We start from the raw sequence: 16,359 nt of genomic DNA on the forward strand, positions 1-16,359 counted from the left end.
AGTGGAAACAATATCTTGATTCTCCACCTGCTAGTGGGCTTTTTTCTTTTTTTTTCCTTTTTCCCTAGCTCATTCAGAGTGCAGTCTTTCAATTTCCTCAGCTTTAAAGAATGTTTCGTATCCTACCCTCCCCCACCTGTGATATGTCCAAGTTCACATTTCGTTGCCTTGTGTGGGCTATAAAATACACCCTTTGCAGCAAACCTCAACCATCCTTCCCCATCCTCCCCCATGGCAGCCTCAGTGCACATGCCTGCTGCTCCAGCTTTTGGTTTCTTCTTCATTCCTGATACTTAAGGATTCAGTTCTTAATTAGAATAATGTTTATTTTATTTCAAACAGCATTAATAAGTTTTTTTAGCTGGAGGGTTTTCAGGTTTTTTCATCTGCGATGCTGCTGGAACAAGTTATAAAATATTTACATATGACCTAAGAGTCAAACTTTTTAATGAGAATAAAAGCAGCAGAGACGTGAAGGAGAAGTGTTGAGCTCTGATTTGGGGGTGAAAGAAAAGGTGAAACAGGAGAAAAACTGTTGACATTTTTTAAATGTCAAAAGTTTAATGAACTACTTAAGAAACAGTACCACAAACAGTATGTAATAAACCTTGTCTGATGATTTTACATAGTTGTCATTTTTCTCATTCAAGAATTTACTCTGCAGTATTATGTGCCAATAAAACTCTAGAAGAGCTAGAGGAAGGTGTGGGTGAAAGAAACATATTCCTTTTGCCTAGAATAACCCTATCTTATTGAAAGGATGGAAGTTGACACCACAAAAATTTGTTGAGTTCTTGTTATATACTCAGTGATGAGGGTTAGGGATAAGGTAGAAAATTAGTTAGAAGTATTTTAGATATGATACTTCGGGTATGAATATCTGTGAGCCAATTGAACACATTTGGAGAAAATCTTCAGTTAAAAAACAATCACTTGAAATGAGCAAACAAAATTTAAAAGGTGCCAGAGTGGGAATGTTACTTGGGATGCACTGGGTTTGTTGCGAGAAACAGAAAATTTGACCAACACGATAGTGTAAACAGTTGGGACATGTGGACATCCATTGTTTACTCAACAAGAGGCTTAGAGACAGATGGTCCCAGGGCACATGTGGCTGTTCAACAACTTTATCAAGACCAGAGCCTGTTCCAGCTTCCCAATGTGCTCTCCGTAGGCTTGTGCCTTCTTGATCAAGTTGGCCCAAACTGGTTCACATGCCCGTTCCTGATTGCAAAGGAGGCCAAGCAAGCAAACCTTTGTCTATAGAAGGAGAAATAAAATGGAGAAGAAAATGGAGAAGGAAGTCAGGAAAAACTCTTTGATAGCCAACCAACAGTGTCTGCCACAGTTGGGAAAAATATTCACATTATCTATAACAGTTAAAGATGTAGTATCCAAAGAGATGAAGAATTTCTGCACGTTAAAGAGGAAAAGACTTGCAACCCAATAGAAAATTGGGTAAAGTACATAAGTAGGTAGTTGTGCTGATATGTAATGCAATATATAATGCAAATAAAATGCAAATGGATAAATGTTACAAAAAGGTGCTCAACCACAGTAGTTTTAAGGGGAATTAAAATAAAAATAAGAGTAAAGTGTTATTTTTACCAGTCAGGTTGGTAAAAAAAGTAAAAGTTTGACAATATCAAGTGTAGACTGAGGTTCAGAGAAACAAGGACCCTCAAACTCTTGACAAATAAATAAACTGGCACAGTGTTTATGGAGCACATTTTGACAATTTATCCATCAAAATTTTATTTAAAATTCTACTTGTTGATATCTTTTTTTTTAATCTTGTCCTTTAGATTAAAAAAAATTTATTTTCATTGATTTATAGTTGGTTTACCATGCTGTGTCAATTTCTGGCATACAGCACTTTTTTTCAGTCATACATGAATATACATATATTCATTTTCATATTCTTTTTCCCCATACTTGTTGATATTTTAAATATTAACATTTGTACCTAAATATTACAGTTTGTACTTAAGGCGATTTGTGAGGATATTAATTGCACTATTGTTTAGATAGCAAAAAAATTGTCAGGAAAACTCCTACACTTTCAGCAATGAAAGAATGGTTAAACTATCATACGCCCAGGGTTCAGACAACTACTCAACTCATTAATAATAAGTTTGATTGTATGTTTTGTCACGGAAAAATCTCTAAAACATATTAAGTTTAAAACCCCAGAGATATATAAAAAGTGTGATATCACATATGCAATCTACACATAACAAATAGTACCACAAAAATACTATAGGTCATATTTGCTGTAGAAACATATACACAGGCATAAAGTGCAATTTTATAATTAGAAGTTAAAAGTCTGGAAGATAAGCAACCAACTGATATTGAGGAGGGGCGTGAGTTTTGGCAGTTAAAATAAATTGGAAGAAACCTTAAAGATCACCCTATCCAGTCTTTTCCCAAGTGGTGCAAGTGTTTTGCTGATGGCACATGAAGTAATTTTCAGGAGTCAGTGACATAGCGTGAAGTAAACTGGAATCACATAGTGAGAAATCTATCCTGTTTTCAGCGATCTTTTCATCTTTCTGCTCAAGTGAAGACAATATTCTCAGTCTGGTGCTCATATGACCCTTCGAATACTTATTCTTGTCCCTTTTCAACAAAGAGCAAACCCATTGCCCACAGACTTTATTAGGAACAAGATCTAGCTAGGTTTACTAACATTGTCATAGTGTATTTTTAAGGTTACCTTCCATTCTGACTAAGTAACGTGTTTTTCTATCTACCAGTACTATAATATTTGCCTATAAATGGATTTATTTAGTGAAATAGTGAGTAAATTAAAAAATATTCAAAATGAGTATATATGCATATATATGCACACATATACGAAGAATATGTTCACAAAGGATACATATACATATTTACATATATGCATATTTTTATGTATGTACATATGTATCTATATAAAGAAAATACAATTAAATCATATTTCAGGCAGTGGAGTAATACGACAAAAATCTTGAGGGGAAATGCAAATAACTGAAGTTTCAGAAATACTAACTTTTTACGGTATAAATAAAGAAAATTAAATTATTATTTTTTTATGCTTGTTACAATTTAATTAAATAACCTTCATCTCAAAGTCATGGTTTGAGATATACACAATTTTAGATTAACAGTGTATTTTTATTATTTGCTTCTATTAATAGCAGTAGTCTTACACACTCAAAAGATCTTGTAGCTTTTTTTAATTTAAAGGGATTTGGCATAGAAAGTTTTCTCAAACCATGAAACAAATCATTGGGGAAAGGTGAGTCTGGGGGGCAGATTCCCAGTTAAGGATCATGATGAATGTACACCATTACACAATGTGTTGGCCTCTATACAAAACAAGAATTACATAATCCATATTATTAAGGAAAATGAGTGAAATATATTGCTTTCAGACTTGACTTTGTGCTAATACTTAACATCTGTTTGCCAGGGTGGTCCAGGACTACGAGGACCAAAGGGCCAACGTGGTGAACAAGGTCCAAAGGTAATGTTTCTTCTCCCTCTTATATCACCAGCCATAATATAATTCTGGCGTTAAGTAGTATTTACCCTTTGCAGTTTAAAGCTCTTTATATTTTTAATGAAAGTTGTGTCTAAGACTTTTCCCTTATTCTTAAAAGCTTGTGATTTTTTAACAAAAAAAATTAGTAACTTAGTAAGAAGAAAGGTTTCTGGGTCAGAAGTAGCGTGTCAATGTTCTGAGTGATTTGCTACCCAAGGTAGTTCTCTCTCTTGAACATTCTCCTTTTCCTCTGTCTACAACAAGGATGAATCTTTGGGGCAGCACTGAATCACAACTAGCCAGCAGTCCTCTGGGTAGTTTCACAGGTTTTAGACTCCTCTTTCTCCCTTCCCACTGTGTGTAATCAAACACACAGCTCTATCTTCCATTTTCACTGCCCAAGGCCACCAAACGTGGTGGTTCAGGTTGTACACTGTACAAAGGCACCAGCTAAGAGAACCATGTCGAGGCACACATTTTTCCGCTTTGCACAAAGGCACCCTAAGGGATGGCAGAAGCCCAGCCACTAATTGAGTTCGGGTCTCATCATCTTCTATCTGGCTTTGTGGCAAATCTTCTAATTGGTCTCCTGGCTCCAGTGGCTTGATTTTTTTTATTGCTGCTTCACATCTGCCCCCAGATTTATTTCTTTAAAGTTATACTGGATCACATCATACTCTTAAAACCTGCCATTATGTGCGACTGCCTTGAGAATACACGTCAGCCTCCTTGGCATAGCATTCAAGGCCCTTTATGATTTGACTCCCTATCTCGCTTATTCATGGAGAAGAGAACATGGCAGCTTTTTTTTTACTAGAAAATTGGAAACAAATGGAGCAAGGTAGGAGAGAATGAGGAGGAGAAAAGGAGTAAATGAAAGAAGGCTGAAGATAATCAAGTACAATCCAACTCAAAACTCAAACCATAAAGCAGCTCCTTTTTCTGTTTTAGTTTTTGGTATTGTGACACATTTTCTCAGGCAGAGACCTGATGTATCTTACTTGGCTCCATCTCTCATGTGCTACAAGGGAGGCCAATGGTTTGAAGGCCTCTTCTCAGGCAGTGATACACTAGGTCTTTCCCGGTTTCACCCAAGGGCAGTGCCATGAACTTCTGAGGATCCTGGAACCCCTCCCCTCGGCACCTCAAACACCGTGATCCCATTGTGTTTCTAGTGTTCTTACTGGATGATGATTCTGAACATGAAGACATGTTAGGGGTTCATAGATATTTGATGATCTCAAGATTTACCCCTTTCCTCTAACAATCCCACAGGACCACTACTGATGTGATTATTTCTGTGTAATAATTTTGATGAATCATGGATGCAAGTATGTAGTGGTTTAAGGAAAAAGTCTTGTTGGAAAAAGGATGCTCCTTTGTCCATCAATGTGGACAGAGTAGGAACAGATAAACTAAACCTTCCGTATGGAAAGCCCCGATATGTAATATTTTTTATTTCATGGCTCTATATTTCAACTGCAGCAAAAAGATCATAAGAAAGTAGAAGCTCAAAGCAGCCCTGTCTCTGGTCTTTTCTGCTCATTTTTGTCTCATACAAATAAAATGGGACTACCTACCTTCTGTCCTTCTACTCCATTTTCAATTCCTTAATAAAATGCAAATAATATTATTCAACTATTACAAAGAATAAATAATATTCATAAATCACCTCCATGTCTGTTCCATCATATTTTTAAAAACCTAGCTACCTCTACCCTCCTCTAATACCATGTTTCTTGTAAAAATGTTTTCATTCAGTGCTTCTGCATCCTCACCTCCAACATAGTTCTTTTTGGGGGGGTCCATAAACTTTTTATAGCACCTTTATTCACAGTAGCAAAAAACTGGAAACAGTTTGAATGTCCATCATCAGAAGGTGAATGAACAATTTTCTGTCCATCCATGCGATGGAATACTCCTCAGCAATCAAAAGGGACTTACTACTGAAACATACAACAACGTGGGATGAACCTCAGAAACTCTCTGCCAAGTGAAAGAAGCAAGCAGGAAAGGAGTGATTAATTCCATTTACATACACTCTTAACCCACATGATTTCTGTATCCCTAGGAGTCCTGTAAAATTGCTCTCATTAAAGTCACCAGTCTTCCTTGTTACCAAATTCATGGGCTGTAGTTTCATTCTTATCTTGGGATTTCTGCAGCATTTGGCATGACCGGACACCTCTCTATTTGAAATTTCCCCCTCTTCTGGCCTTTCCTGCACCACTCCACCCATCCATCTTTATTCTCCTCTTGATTTTCAGTCTTTTTCGTTTAAGATTCTTTCCCAGGCTTCTCGTTGTCTCCCTTCTACCTGGTTGTCATCTCATCTTTATCCATTTCCTCTTTCACTCTATCAGCAATCTCCTTAGAGATTCTCACCCAGAAACTTATCTTCAACTACCCCCAAATCCACCGCAGCTCAGATCTCTCTTGACCCTTGAACAACTAGATGTCCCCACAGGGTTATGCTCACACACCTAAAACTGAACAAGTCTCCGGCTGCACCCATATTTACCCCACTTTACGCCATTTTTCTCTTCTTCTGTATTGCTTGTCCGGAGTAATGGATTCATCGATCTCACATTTAAGATTATTCCCAGGTGTTGGGAATCATAATTTATAAAAGACTAGCTTTTGTTGGAGTCACAGAATGAGAGAACGTGAAGATGAAGTTGAGGATCAGTAGGTTTACGGGGTCTAAGATCATAGAGGTGGTGTCGTTTTGGCAAATTACAACAAATTCCAAACTGTAGAAGTGTCAGAGTTGCTAAAGTGAAAGGAATGTCTGATCCTGAGAAGAAAGGAAATCACACAACGTTGCGCCTAGGGCAGATTATTCAGTGGACACGGAAGAGGTATAGGTGATGGCAGGTTCATGATGAGGAAGAAAACAGAGGTTAGGTGCAACGTCCTCAATAAATGCAGGGGACTGTCTCAGAGATGGAGTGTTTACAGTAGTGAAGGTGGAGAGAATGTGGTTCAGCTGGGTACGGTGAACCTTCACAGACCAAGAGGGTGGTCTTATATCGCTTACATCTTTTGGATCTGTTGTGGAGTGTGGGGGGTCTAGTTACTCACATAATTGGCACAGTGTTCTTATGTATGGAGGCAAAAAATACATAAATAAATAAAGTTGCAGTAGGTCCTGTGTGTTTACTCTTTTGGCTTCCTGATGACACTTTGACTGGGGGGTGTGAATCATCTGAGGCTTGTTGTCTTGTTATTCTATGAGTGTTTTATGTCTTAGGAAAAATTATTTAATGAAATAAATTATAAATGCCCTGAGCAGAAATATCTGGGTAGCAGATATTTCTGGGCACCAGAGGGTTTCACTTACCTCTGGGGTGACTTTCCTCTCTTGTCTTCCAGGGACCAGATGGCCCTCGGGGTGAAACAGGCCCTCCAGGACCGCAGGGTCCCCCTGGACCCCAAGGACCAAGTGGTCTGTCCATTCAAGGAATGCCTGTGAGTTTGTGTGAACAGTCAGATGGATTTTACTGTAACCACTTTTCCATAAGTTATAAAGAATGAACTTTTGTCTTCTGAGCCTTAATAATGATCTTTAGTCTCTACCAGCCCCTAAAAACAAGAATTGAGAAATGAAAATAACGATGGAGAGTTCATTCTTTGGCCAATTTTTTGTTCAGTGAAGGGGCCCTCTTACAAATCGATACGTGCCTGGGGAGTAGGTGTATCCACTATAGAAAAGAAATCGGGTCTTGACATGCATGGCCCTTTTTCTCGTTTGACGAGTCCTTAGTGTGTGTGATACAGTCTAGAAAGTAACAAATATTGTGCAAATTTAAGTTATTCATTTTGTATTTGTAGTAATTGTGGAGATAGATTCACGGAAGTCACTGATGTATGATCTTTAGCTCAACAAGCATCAAAGCGTGATGCCCCAAGTATGAGTTTTAGATCATAGACAATACACTCTCTACAGCTGCCTTTCTTTGTATAAGCTGTCTGTACCTTGAAAACAAATTTAATTCCACTCGCTGATTTTCATTAATCTTCCTGGAAGGATCTAGATTTAAGGAACAAAACCAGCCTCTGTAATTGGTATTTGAAGCCTGATGCTTTTCAGCACCTTTTTGAGCAAACTTTCTGTGCCTATGGTTGGGTCTCTGTGGCTAAGAAGTCTTCCTTTCCAGAGCTCTTTTCACATTTTAGAAAGCATTGCCCACTGCCAGTGTGTATGATTACTGCTGCTACTACCGAGTACTGGTGGTCTTTGTCCCCACCAGGTACTCTGTTTGCTGTTCCATTCTTATAAATTTCTAGTCAAAACAAAAGAAAAATCTATGTAGATATGAGCTTTAAAATCTAAACTATAAATAATACTGAAATGGTCAAGGATCCTGTCGTATATTTACAGTGTGTGCTGAGCCCTATCAGACTGGCTATTCTGTGTTTAAACTATTCTGATACACAAACATTTAGCTCTGTAAGAATGCTTACATAAGTGGTGTAGCTTATGTGAGAAGTGAAGTATGTTGTATTTGGATGTTAATGTGAAAGCAATTTAATATTGCAAACGTTAAGAGTCAGTGGGGAGAAAGAAAAGGCTGAGAATTTACCTCTGTGAACTTAACCTCACGTCTTTTTGGATATTCAGGGAATGTCAGGTGAAAAAGGAGAGAAAGGAGAAACCGGTCCTCCTGGCCCACAGGTATTAGTTTTTTTTTGTTTGTTTTTTTGTTTTTTGTTTTTTTAGTCTATTGCTCTCAGCTCTAGAGCTTTGCCAGGGGAAAATAAGGCTGTAGCTCCTGAAGTCAGCTGTGGTCTTGGCAATGAGTGGTTTCTATACTGAGGACCATTACCCTGTATTCATTTACCTGAAGCCCCGTTGTCAGAGGGGCCTACTGATGCTCCCCAGGGTGAGCCCTGGTGGGGAACATTTCTTGCCTGTGAGTAACTTCTGGGTTCTGAATTCTCCATCACGAAGACCTCACCTTTATGCTCTCAGCTTTGTTTGGAGGCCTTGATCTATTTCAGGGAAGCTGGGTGAGAGGGTAACTGATTTCCACGATTCTGACTCTTCCTGTCCTTGCTCTCTCTAGGGTATCCCGGGAAGTGTTGGTTCACCAGGACGTGATGGCTCACCAGGCCAGAGGGTAAGGACATGCCCAAGGTTGCTTGTTAAACTAACATAGTAGATTTCACAGAAAGTCACTCTTTGCCACTGGCAAGTTTCTATGCAAGGAAGTCAAATCAGGTTTTTTTCTTTTTCCTCTATCTTTCCTTTCATCGATCTACATTCTACCTATTCTACATCTCTTTCCCTTTTCTGATGTCTTCCATGCCCATTACTTTCCTTCAAACCTAGAAACTTTCATCATACCTGCCCAAATTAGCCATACCTCTTTCTGAACGTTCCTATAACCTGAGTACTCTTTGCACTGAATTCTGTGTACTGGTCTAACAGATTTTCCAGTTGTTTCAAATTCTCAAGTCACAAACCTAAAGGAAATCAAAAATCATATGAATTGAAATTAAATTATGACCATCTGCAGTATTCCCCATATGTTTAACATTTGTTAGTTATCAGTTCATTGAATCCATTCAAGTGGACAGTGGTAAAAGAAAGTATAAGAATGGTGGAGGGCTGAGTTAACATCTAGTATTTGTTTAGTCAACACATCTTCACTGAGCCAGGTTTGAAATTCTTGTACTCGAAGAGTTTATCGCTTATTGGGAGGAAATAGAATCAAATAAGAAACTGTAACATACGCTATAATTGGAGTATTTACAGAGCCCTATGGGAGCATGAAGAATAGATAATTAAGCCAGACTTGAAGGGTCAGGGAAAGCTTCCCAAAAGAGGCACAATGTAGGCTGAGTCTCAGTTGAGGGAAATTAGCCAGATACATGAGCAAAGGAAAGCTATTGCAAGTAGAGAGAATGGCATAGACAAAGAGGTGGAGTTGGAGAGAAGGTGGGCCATTTCCACTACTGCCCATGGTTTAATATGACTGGAGATTAGAGTGCAATGTGCAGTGTGAGTGTGTGTGTATGTGAGTGTGCACATGTCTGCACACACCTAGGTGTGGAGCGATTGTCAAGAGAGATGAAGCTGAAGAGCTAAACACAAATCCACTTAAATCATCTGTTCTTTTTTCAGACCCAGGATTTTGAGCTTTCACAGATAGGCAATAGGAAGCCATTACATTTTCATCAAGAGAGAGAGGCTGATCTTCCTTTAATGGTCACCAGTGTAGACATGTGGGCAGCTACAGTTTCTCTCAAGACTGAATTATATGCGGTGGCAACCACTTAGATCCAATCCAGTGAAAGACTACATATTTGGTGACATTCACTGGTATTTTGGGGGACAGCTAACCTATTAGGTTAGTAAATGATTGGCTGGAAAACATACATCTCTACTCAAACAAGGCTACCTTTAGCAATACTGCTCAAGAATAAGGAAATTATTTTTTCCATAGAAGTGTAGGTGTGGAGACTTAAATTTCTTCCATGTTAGGTTTTGTTTTTTGTTGGGTTTTTCTTTTTGGTTTTACATCAAACTTTTATTTACTTAATCTCAGTTTAGTCTCTATCCATCCATCAAGTGGAATTATTCAGTCTGTAAAGCATGTCCAGGTAAGTGTATCTAAAGGAGGCATTCTCCAACAGTTAGACTTACGTATGTTTCTTGTACATGTAGAAGGAGCGTCTGAAAGTATTTATGTGTTTTGGCAAAGGGCTTAGGCTTAGATCCTGTGTGGTTACACACCTAGATTCCTTCATAATTCCTGAATCTCTGAAAACAGCAATTCTAAAGATTTGGTTCAGTGAATTTACTTCATTTGTCTATGCATAGAGTCTAGTCTGGGCAAAGACCTCCCAAATCAAACATACTGGATTAATGTCTAGATTGTGTGGGTTTGGAATTCTTTAAAAACCAATATACCAACATAAACTTTTTATAAATATTTTGTCATTCTTCCAAACATGGCTTCTTCTATAGGATAAAAAGTCTTAGAGCTGTAGTAAAGTGTTGAGATACCTGTACATGGATTTTATTTCCCTTTCTCTCTCAGTTTGGAGGTAAAACTTTCAAGTATCTCTAATCCTACTTTGAAAAATTCTTGGATGGGAATGGAATTACTTTTTATAACTGGTTTCCAGAGGATACTCATTATTTATTTATTTTTTATTTTTTAATTGAAGTACAGTCAGTTACAATGTGTCAGTTTCTGGTGTCCAGCACAATATCCCAGTCATGCACATACAAACATATATTCCTTTTCATATTCTTTTTCATTAAAGGTTATTACTAGATACTGAATATTGTTCCCTGGGCTATACAGAATAAAACTTGTCTTTTTAGTCTATTTTTATATATAGTAGTTAACATTTGCAAATCTCAAACTCCCAAATTTATCCCTTCCCACCCGCTTTTCCAGGTACACATAAGATTGATACTGTGTCTATGAGAGGATATTCATTCTTTATAGGGCCATGTAAAAGAATTGTGCAAATCCTGTGACAGTTGTTTTAGAAAAGATATATGAGGGCAATACTATTCCAGTGTACAACTCTAGTGGGTGCCATTCATGCAGACTAAAATATAGTGGTGCCCCCTGGAATTGCATAACATGGCTGCCCTGCTTGGGGGAGGGATTGCATCTATATTTTTTGATATCTTATTTAATCAGATATTAGTTGAGCACATATCTTAGTTGAGAACATCCATGTGTCACGTACTATGCTCAGCCTGGAGAGAGTTGTCCATTACTACCTCCAGAGGGGAAGGGTCCAGAAGAGGAGAGACCTTCAGCAGCTAAGGCAGGCAATTTGTGCACCGTCTACCTGGAGGACGCAGAAGGATGAAGTAGAGTCAAGGGCATGACTCTTTTCTGGGCCAGGAAAACCAATGGGTCTTCATCAGTCAAGAAGGGAGGAAAGATGGGTGAAAACAGAGTTATTTAAGTGGCTCTGATCTGTTTAGTCAAGTATCTGGGGGCTTAATGAAACTAAAAGACCTAAGACAATTAGATAGTTACTTGGCAGGATTATACAGTTGGAGGTCAGGGACCAACTTTCATGGTGGTAGGAAAAGATCGAAGACATGGACCGCCTTTCTTGAGGGCCAGGCCTCTCTGGTGAGGTAGTGGGAGAGAGGCCTTGCTGAAACAGTACTGAGGACAAACAATTAAGATGATTCCTGTTCTGCCTTAGGCCATCCTAAGAGGCAAAGTTGCATTCAGAGAGAAAATAATGATGACAATGACAATGGCAGTAACAACTGTGGCACAGGACAGACTGAGGGCGAACACACTGGATGACGAGACTTGCTGCTGAAATGCCTGAGCCGGGAAATTGCCCATTTGGGCTTAGCTGTCCAGGCAATCAGGAAGGCAGAGTTCTCTTGCCTTTTCTTTACTCCAAGCACTGAAATCACTCACTGTTACCCTGATCCTGAGTGAGTAAAGGCAAACTCAAGGCAAAGAAGGAGGAAGTTGGGTTAAGTATGTGTGATGATGTCCAGTCAGTGCTTCTAGCTCCTTGGAGAGTCGCAGAGGGCAGGTGAGTGAGCTGTGCTATAGGAGTGGTGGGCTGTTCCTTACTGGTCATTCTTTCTTTTTAATCTTTGTCTTTTCTTATCAACAGTTAAGAATTCACAGCCCAAAGCTAGAACCATCACCTTGGCTATTAGCTTAGGGCAAAGTTAGCACCTCTTACCTGGAACCAGTGCCAGTGTGACCCCTTCATTTAGTCTGCAAGAAGGGAGAATTTAGCAGAGAATCATGATTAAGCATCTCCTCTTTAAACAGGAAACATGTTTCCTAATGTTCCTAGCTTATTCTGGCTTTTCCTGAAGGGAATCTTTGATTTGTAGGCAGTTCGTATTCCACCCTGGGCGTCAGGCCATAAGCAAGTCCAGCAAAAGTTGGACTTGTTCATTGAACCAGTCTCAGGCTCTAGCTGGGAAGCCAACAGAGCACAACGCAGGACCACACTATGCAAAGCATCAGTCCAAGTGCAGATTTAATAGCTCGGTGCATCCAGGCATCAGTTTTCATTCTGAGCCGTTCCAACCAACAGCATCCTTGTCTTGTCTTTCTTTTCCATTGTCAATCTTGCCATGTCCCTTTTGCCCCCTTCCTCTTCTTTTCTTGATGTCTGTAAACCCAGGGTCCACCCTGTGATCTTTGGGCTCCTCTGATGGAGGGTGGATCTCTCAACCCCCACCCTAGACATCCAGGTGGTCCTTAGAGAAATCAGGAAGAAAAGGAGAGACATGGACGATAAGTACAAGAAGTGAAAGAAAGAACTGAAAAACAAGGAAAGGAAAAACCACCTCTTTGCTAGTTCTGAGGCTCACCTATGTCTGAGACCACCAGCTTTCTGTCAAGACACTCCAAATAGAAACTTTAGAGAGTATTTTTATTTTCTAATTCCCAATACGGTTTTATAAAAAACCAGAGAGAGAAGAAATAAAAGTGACCAGGAGATACATATTTTATGGCACCTGGAAGATAGTAATTCGTCCCTGGTACCAAGGGTATTAGTTTTAAAATTCCAAGTAAATTGGATTTGGGACGCTTCCTTTCCCCCAAGTAACTGCTCCCTACATCTCCTGTCCTCATGTCATAGCCACAGCCTTCCTTTTTCATCTGGAAAAGATGAAATGCTGTTTTAAAAAATTTCTGCATATGAATTCTGCTGAACGTGTGTGGTTTTGAGAAGCAGGATGGCCCGGTGGTGAATATCATAGGCTTGGACCGTTAGCCAGGCCTGAGATTGAACCTGAACCATATGACTTTGAGCCAGTTACTTAGAATTTCCAAGCCTCACTTTCCTCATCTGTGAAGTGGAAAAAATAATATTCAGCTCCATAGAGCTATTGTGGGAATTAATTTATATAAGGAATTTCTATATAAAAATTCAATTTTAGCTGATAAAAGTATTCACTATTTTCAGTGTAAACCTAATGAGTCAGGACAGTCCACGATTTTACAATGCCTGTCCTTGAAATTATTAAGGTGCCTTAGAAGAGTTTAATGAACTAGGGAAAAAGTCTAAAGAAAAAGTAAGTAGTTTGTTGTCGCTGTTTAATTTTCTTGGACTCCCCCTTGAAAGGATGCTTGGAACACGTTTCCTTTTTATGTGGGTTTGATGTACACAAAGGCCATATTTGTGATGAATGTCCCACTTCATCAAAGTGAGTTGGACTCAAAATCTACTCAAGAAATTGAACCTGAGTCAACGATCTGGATTTAATTTCTGTCCCAAATGCCAAGCAGCGATGAGAGATTCATCTAAGGAATATTTTGTTAAATATTAAGATTCATGATAATTATCCCCTAGAGTTTCTTCCTCCTTTAGAAGAGGAAATGTAAAAAACCATCACAAAGCTCATGGAGACAATGATTGGACTTTCTTTTTCATAGGTCTAGACGGGTTTTTATAAAACTCCAGGAAAACATTCTCACAGTCAACCACAGAGATGATAGTTTATGCAATGGGGACTTGGCAGATTATTTTAATAAAAATAGCAGCAGGCACTATCACAGATTATTGACTAAATTCAGTGCTTTACAAATCTTATGTTCTCTAATCCTCAGAGTAAGCGCGAACGCTAGGCGCTCTTACCCCACTTTACAGATACAGAATCTGAAGCTCAGGAAGTTGAAGTAACAATGCCACACAGCACGTAAGCGCTGGAGCCAGGATTACAATCCATCTCTCAAGCTCCAGCATAGCACTCTTTCTTTCCACAAACTTATGTTAAAAGTTAAAGTGAGATTTTATTAATGCGGGCAGTTCTTCCAGGAGAGACATTGATAAGCCAGACTCCGTCCCTGAAGGTATCTCACCCAGCATTTTGGGGGCAAAAGGAACCCAGTGTGAGTTACTTTCTTGATGAAGTAGAAGCTAATAGTTTACACATTTGAATATGTTTCTTTAATTACTTTTCACCTTTACGTGGATGGTGGCCCATCTGAGGAGAGAACCGTTACTCAGGGAATAAATTTCATGTCATTACTGGCTTTAAAGAAGCTTCTCTTGGGGCACAGGGTACAAATGATACCTGTCTTGCACTAAGATTCTAACACTGTCCTTTGGGGTCAGGCCAGACATTTTAATGTTTGTAAACCAGCAGCTGCACAACTTGAGTCATCAAGTTGTTATTTTGTGTTCTGCTTTTTTTTTTTTTTTTAAATACATGGATTCCTGGACTTCAACCTGAGGGATTCTGATACAAAAGGTCTTGGATGTGGTTTAGGAATGTCCAGTTTTAAAAAGCTTGATGATTCTAATAATCAGCTAGGTTTTGGAGCCCCTGGATAGTGCATTATGTTAAGCCCTTTGCATGTCAAAGTAATTTCTTAGAATATTGCTGTTGTTTTAATTCACTCAAGTCACCATTGCAGTTACTAAAAATATACACGTTTCTATTTCTATATATACATTTAGATTATATGTGTTATATGTGTGCATTTAAAAATAGTGCATGTGAGCATATGCAAAAATATATACATATGTTTACATATACACATGTATACACGCATACATATTATGTGTGTGAGTGAAAATTCCCCATTGTGACTCAACATGGTATCACACATAAGGACTGACCTTGGATCTCTAACCTGGGCCAGTGTTTCCAGAGTCTGTGGCTTTTTGTTGCTTGGCCTCTTAATCTGGTGGTTGGTCTTAATCCTTTGCTGCAAGTAGCAGCCTTGTTTCTTATGGCCGACTGCCACGCAGGTCCCTTGCTGTTGCCCTCAGCAGTCCAGAGCCATGCCACAGGGCTGAAATTGTGCAGCGGGAGCGTCTTCAAGTGTGTATTTAGTCCTTGATGCTTGAGTTTGGTCTGTTCCAACAAGCTCACCAGGTGCCAGCTACTTACAGATCCCACTGTGCCTGAGAGTGTAGAGCTGGTCAAAGGACATTAATTTACAATTGGCTGTGTTCCAGAATCCTAGGGGTAAGTGTCCATGATCCACCATTGCTGACTTCAAAGAAGGCATGGATGGGAAATACCATAACCAAGTCACTGGCTCTGACTGCTTTTTTTCTGATAGCTACATAAACATAAATATTCTAGCTGCTGACTTTAATTTTAGTTACAACACACTCTGTGGGCACATCCATTTCATCCTTTAGATGCCATAGACACAGTCCCTTGAAACCACAAACTTTTTAAGAGCCTACAAAAAATGCTTTCCACCTGAAAAAAGCATATATGTTTTCTCTAGGGTATGGAAAAGAAAACTGAAAAATGGAAATTAGTAAATTAGTTAAAATGTCTATAAAATGTTACATTTTGCTAATTTCAGCCATAGTTAAATTTAGTATTTATTCAAATATCAGTAATTTTGAAAACGTATTTTGGGATGGATTTCCTTTTGCTGATAAATCATAGCCAACCATAACTTAGTAAGTTGCTCAGAGCCAAATGTTTTCAAAACAAATTATAAAAAATCCTTTGAAGTTTTTATAGCAGAAATTATTTTTAATGTGGATTGTGGGTGCATGTTAATATTTTGAGGTAGGAATCTCAAAAAGGAAAAATACTCATGTTATAAAACATCATTGTTTGTTGGTGGCTGTTTTTATGCACTTTAAAAAATATGTGTTGGTTTAAGTGAATTCTTACATTATGCTTATTATTTAATCTTCTGTTGATTCTTCACTGCTTAATTAAGAGTTTCTGCTTTTTTATGAAGGTGTGTAATCCACAAACATACATCTGTTGAGATTGGCTCCCTGATATGAAATGGAAAATTTGTAGATCTAGAAATGTTTCAGGAAGTACAAATTTTTTTTTAATTGAAGTAGAGTCAGTTACAATGTGTCAATTTCTGATG

The 16,359-nt window shown here is 38.6% G+C and overlaps 1 protein-coding gene across 3 annotated transcripts in view; it reads left to right on the forward strand.

Annotated features, from left to right (window-relative positions):
* The window catches only part of COL14A1 (collagen type XIV alpha 1 chain), a 184,362-nt gene that overhangs the window by 127,371 nt on the left and 40,632 nt on the right, over window positions 1–16,359 (forward strand). For all 3 annotated transcript variants that reach the window (XM_074352994.1, XM_074352992.1, XM_074352993.1), the window contains exons 37-40: window positions 3,458–3,511; window positions 6,905–7,000; window positions 8,154–8,207; window positions 8,599–8,652. In XM_074352994.1, the coding sequence (XP_074209095.1) occupies window positions 3,458–3,511; window positions 6,905–7,000; window positions 8,154–8,207; window positions 8,599–8,652 (258 nt within the window). The remainder of the gene's footprint in view (window positions 1–3,457; window positions 3,512–6,904; window positions 7,001–8,153; window positions 8,208–8,598; window positions 8,653–16,359) is intronic.

Source organism: Camelus bactrianus, chromosome 25, assembly GCF_048773025.1.
Source record: "Camelus bactrianus isolate YW-2024 breed Bactrian camel chromosome 25, ASM4877302v1, whole genome shotgun sequence".
Lineage (NCBI taxonomy): Eukaryota > Metazoa > Chordata > Mammalia > Artiodactyla > Camelidae > Camelus > Camelus bactrianus.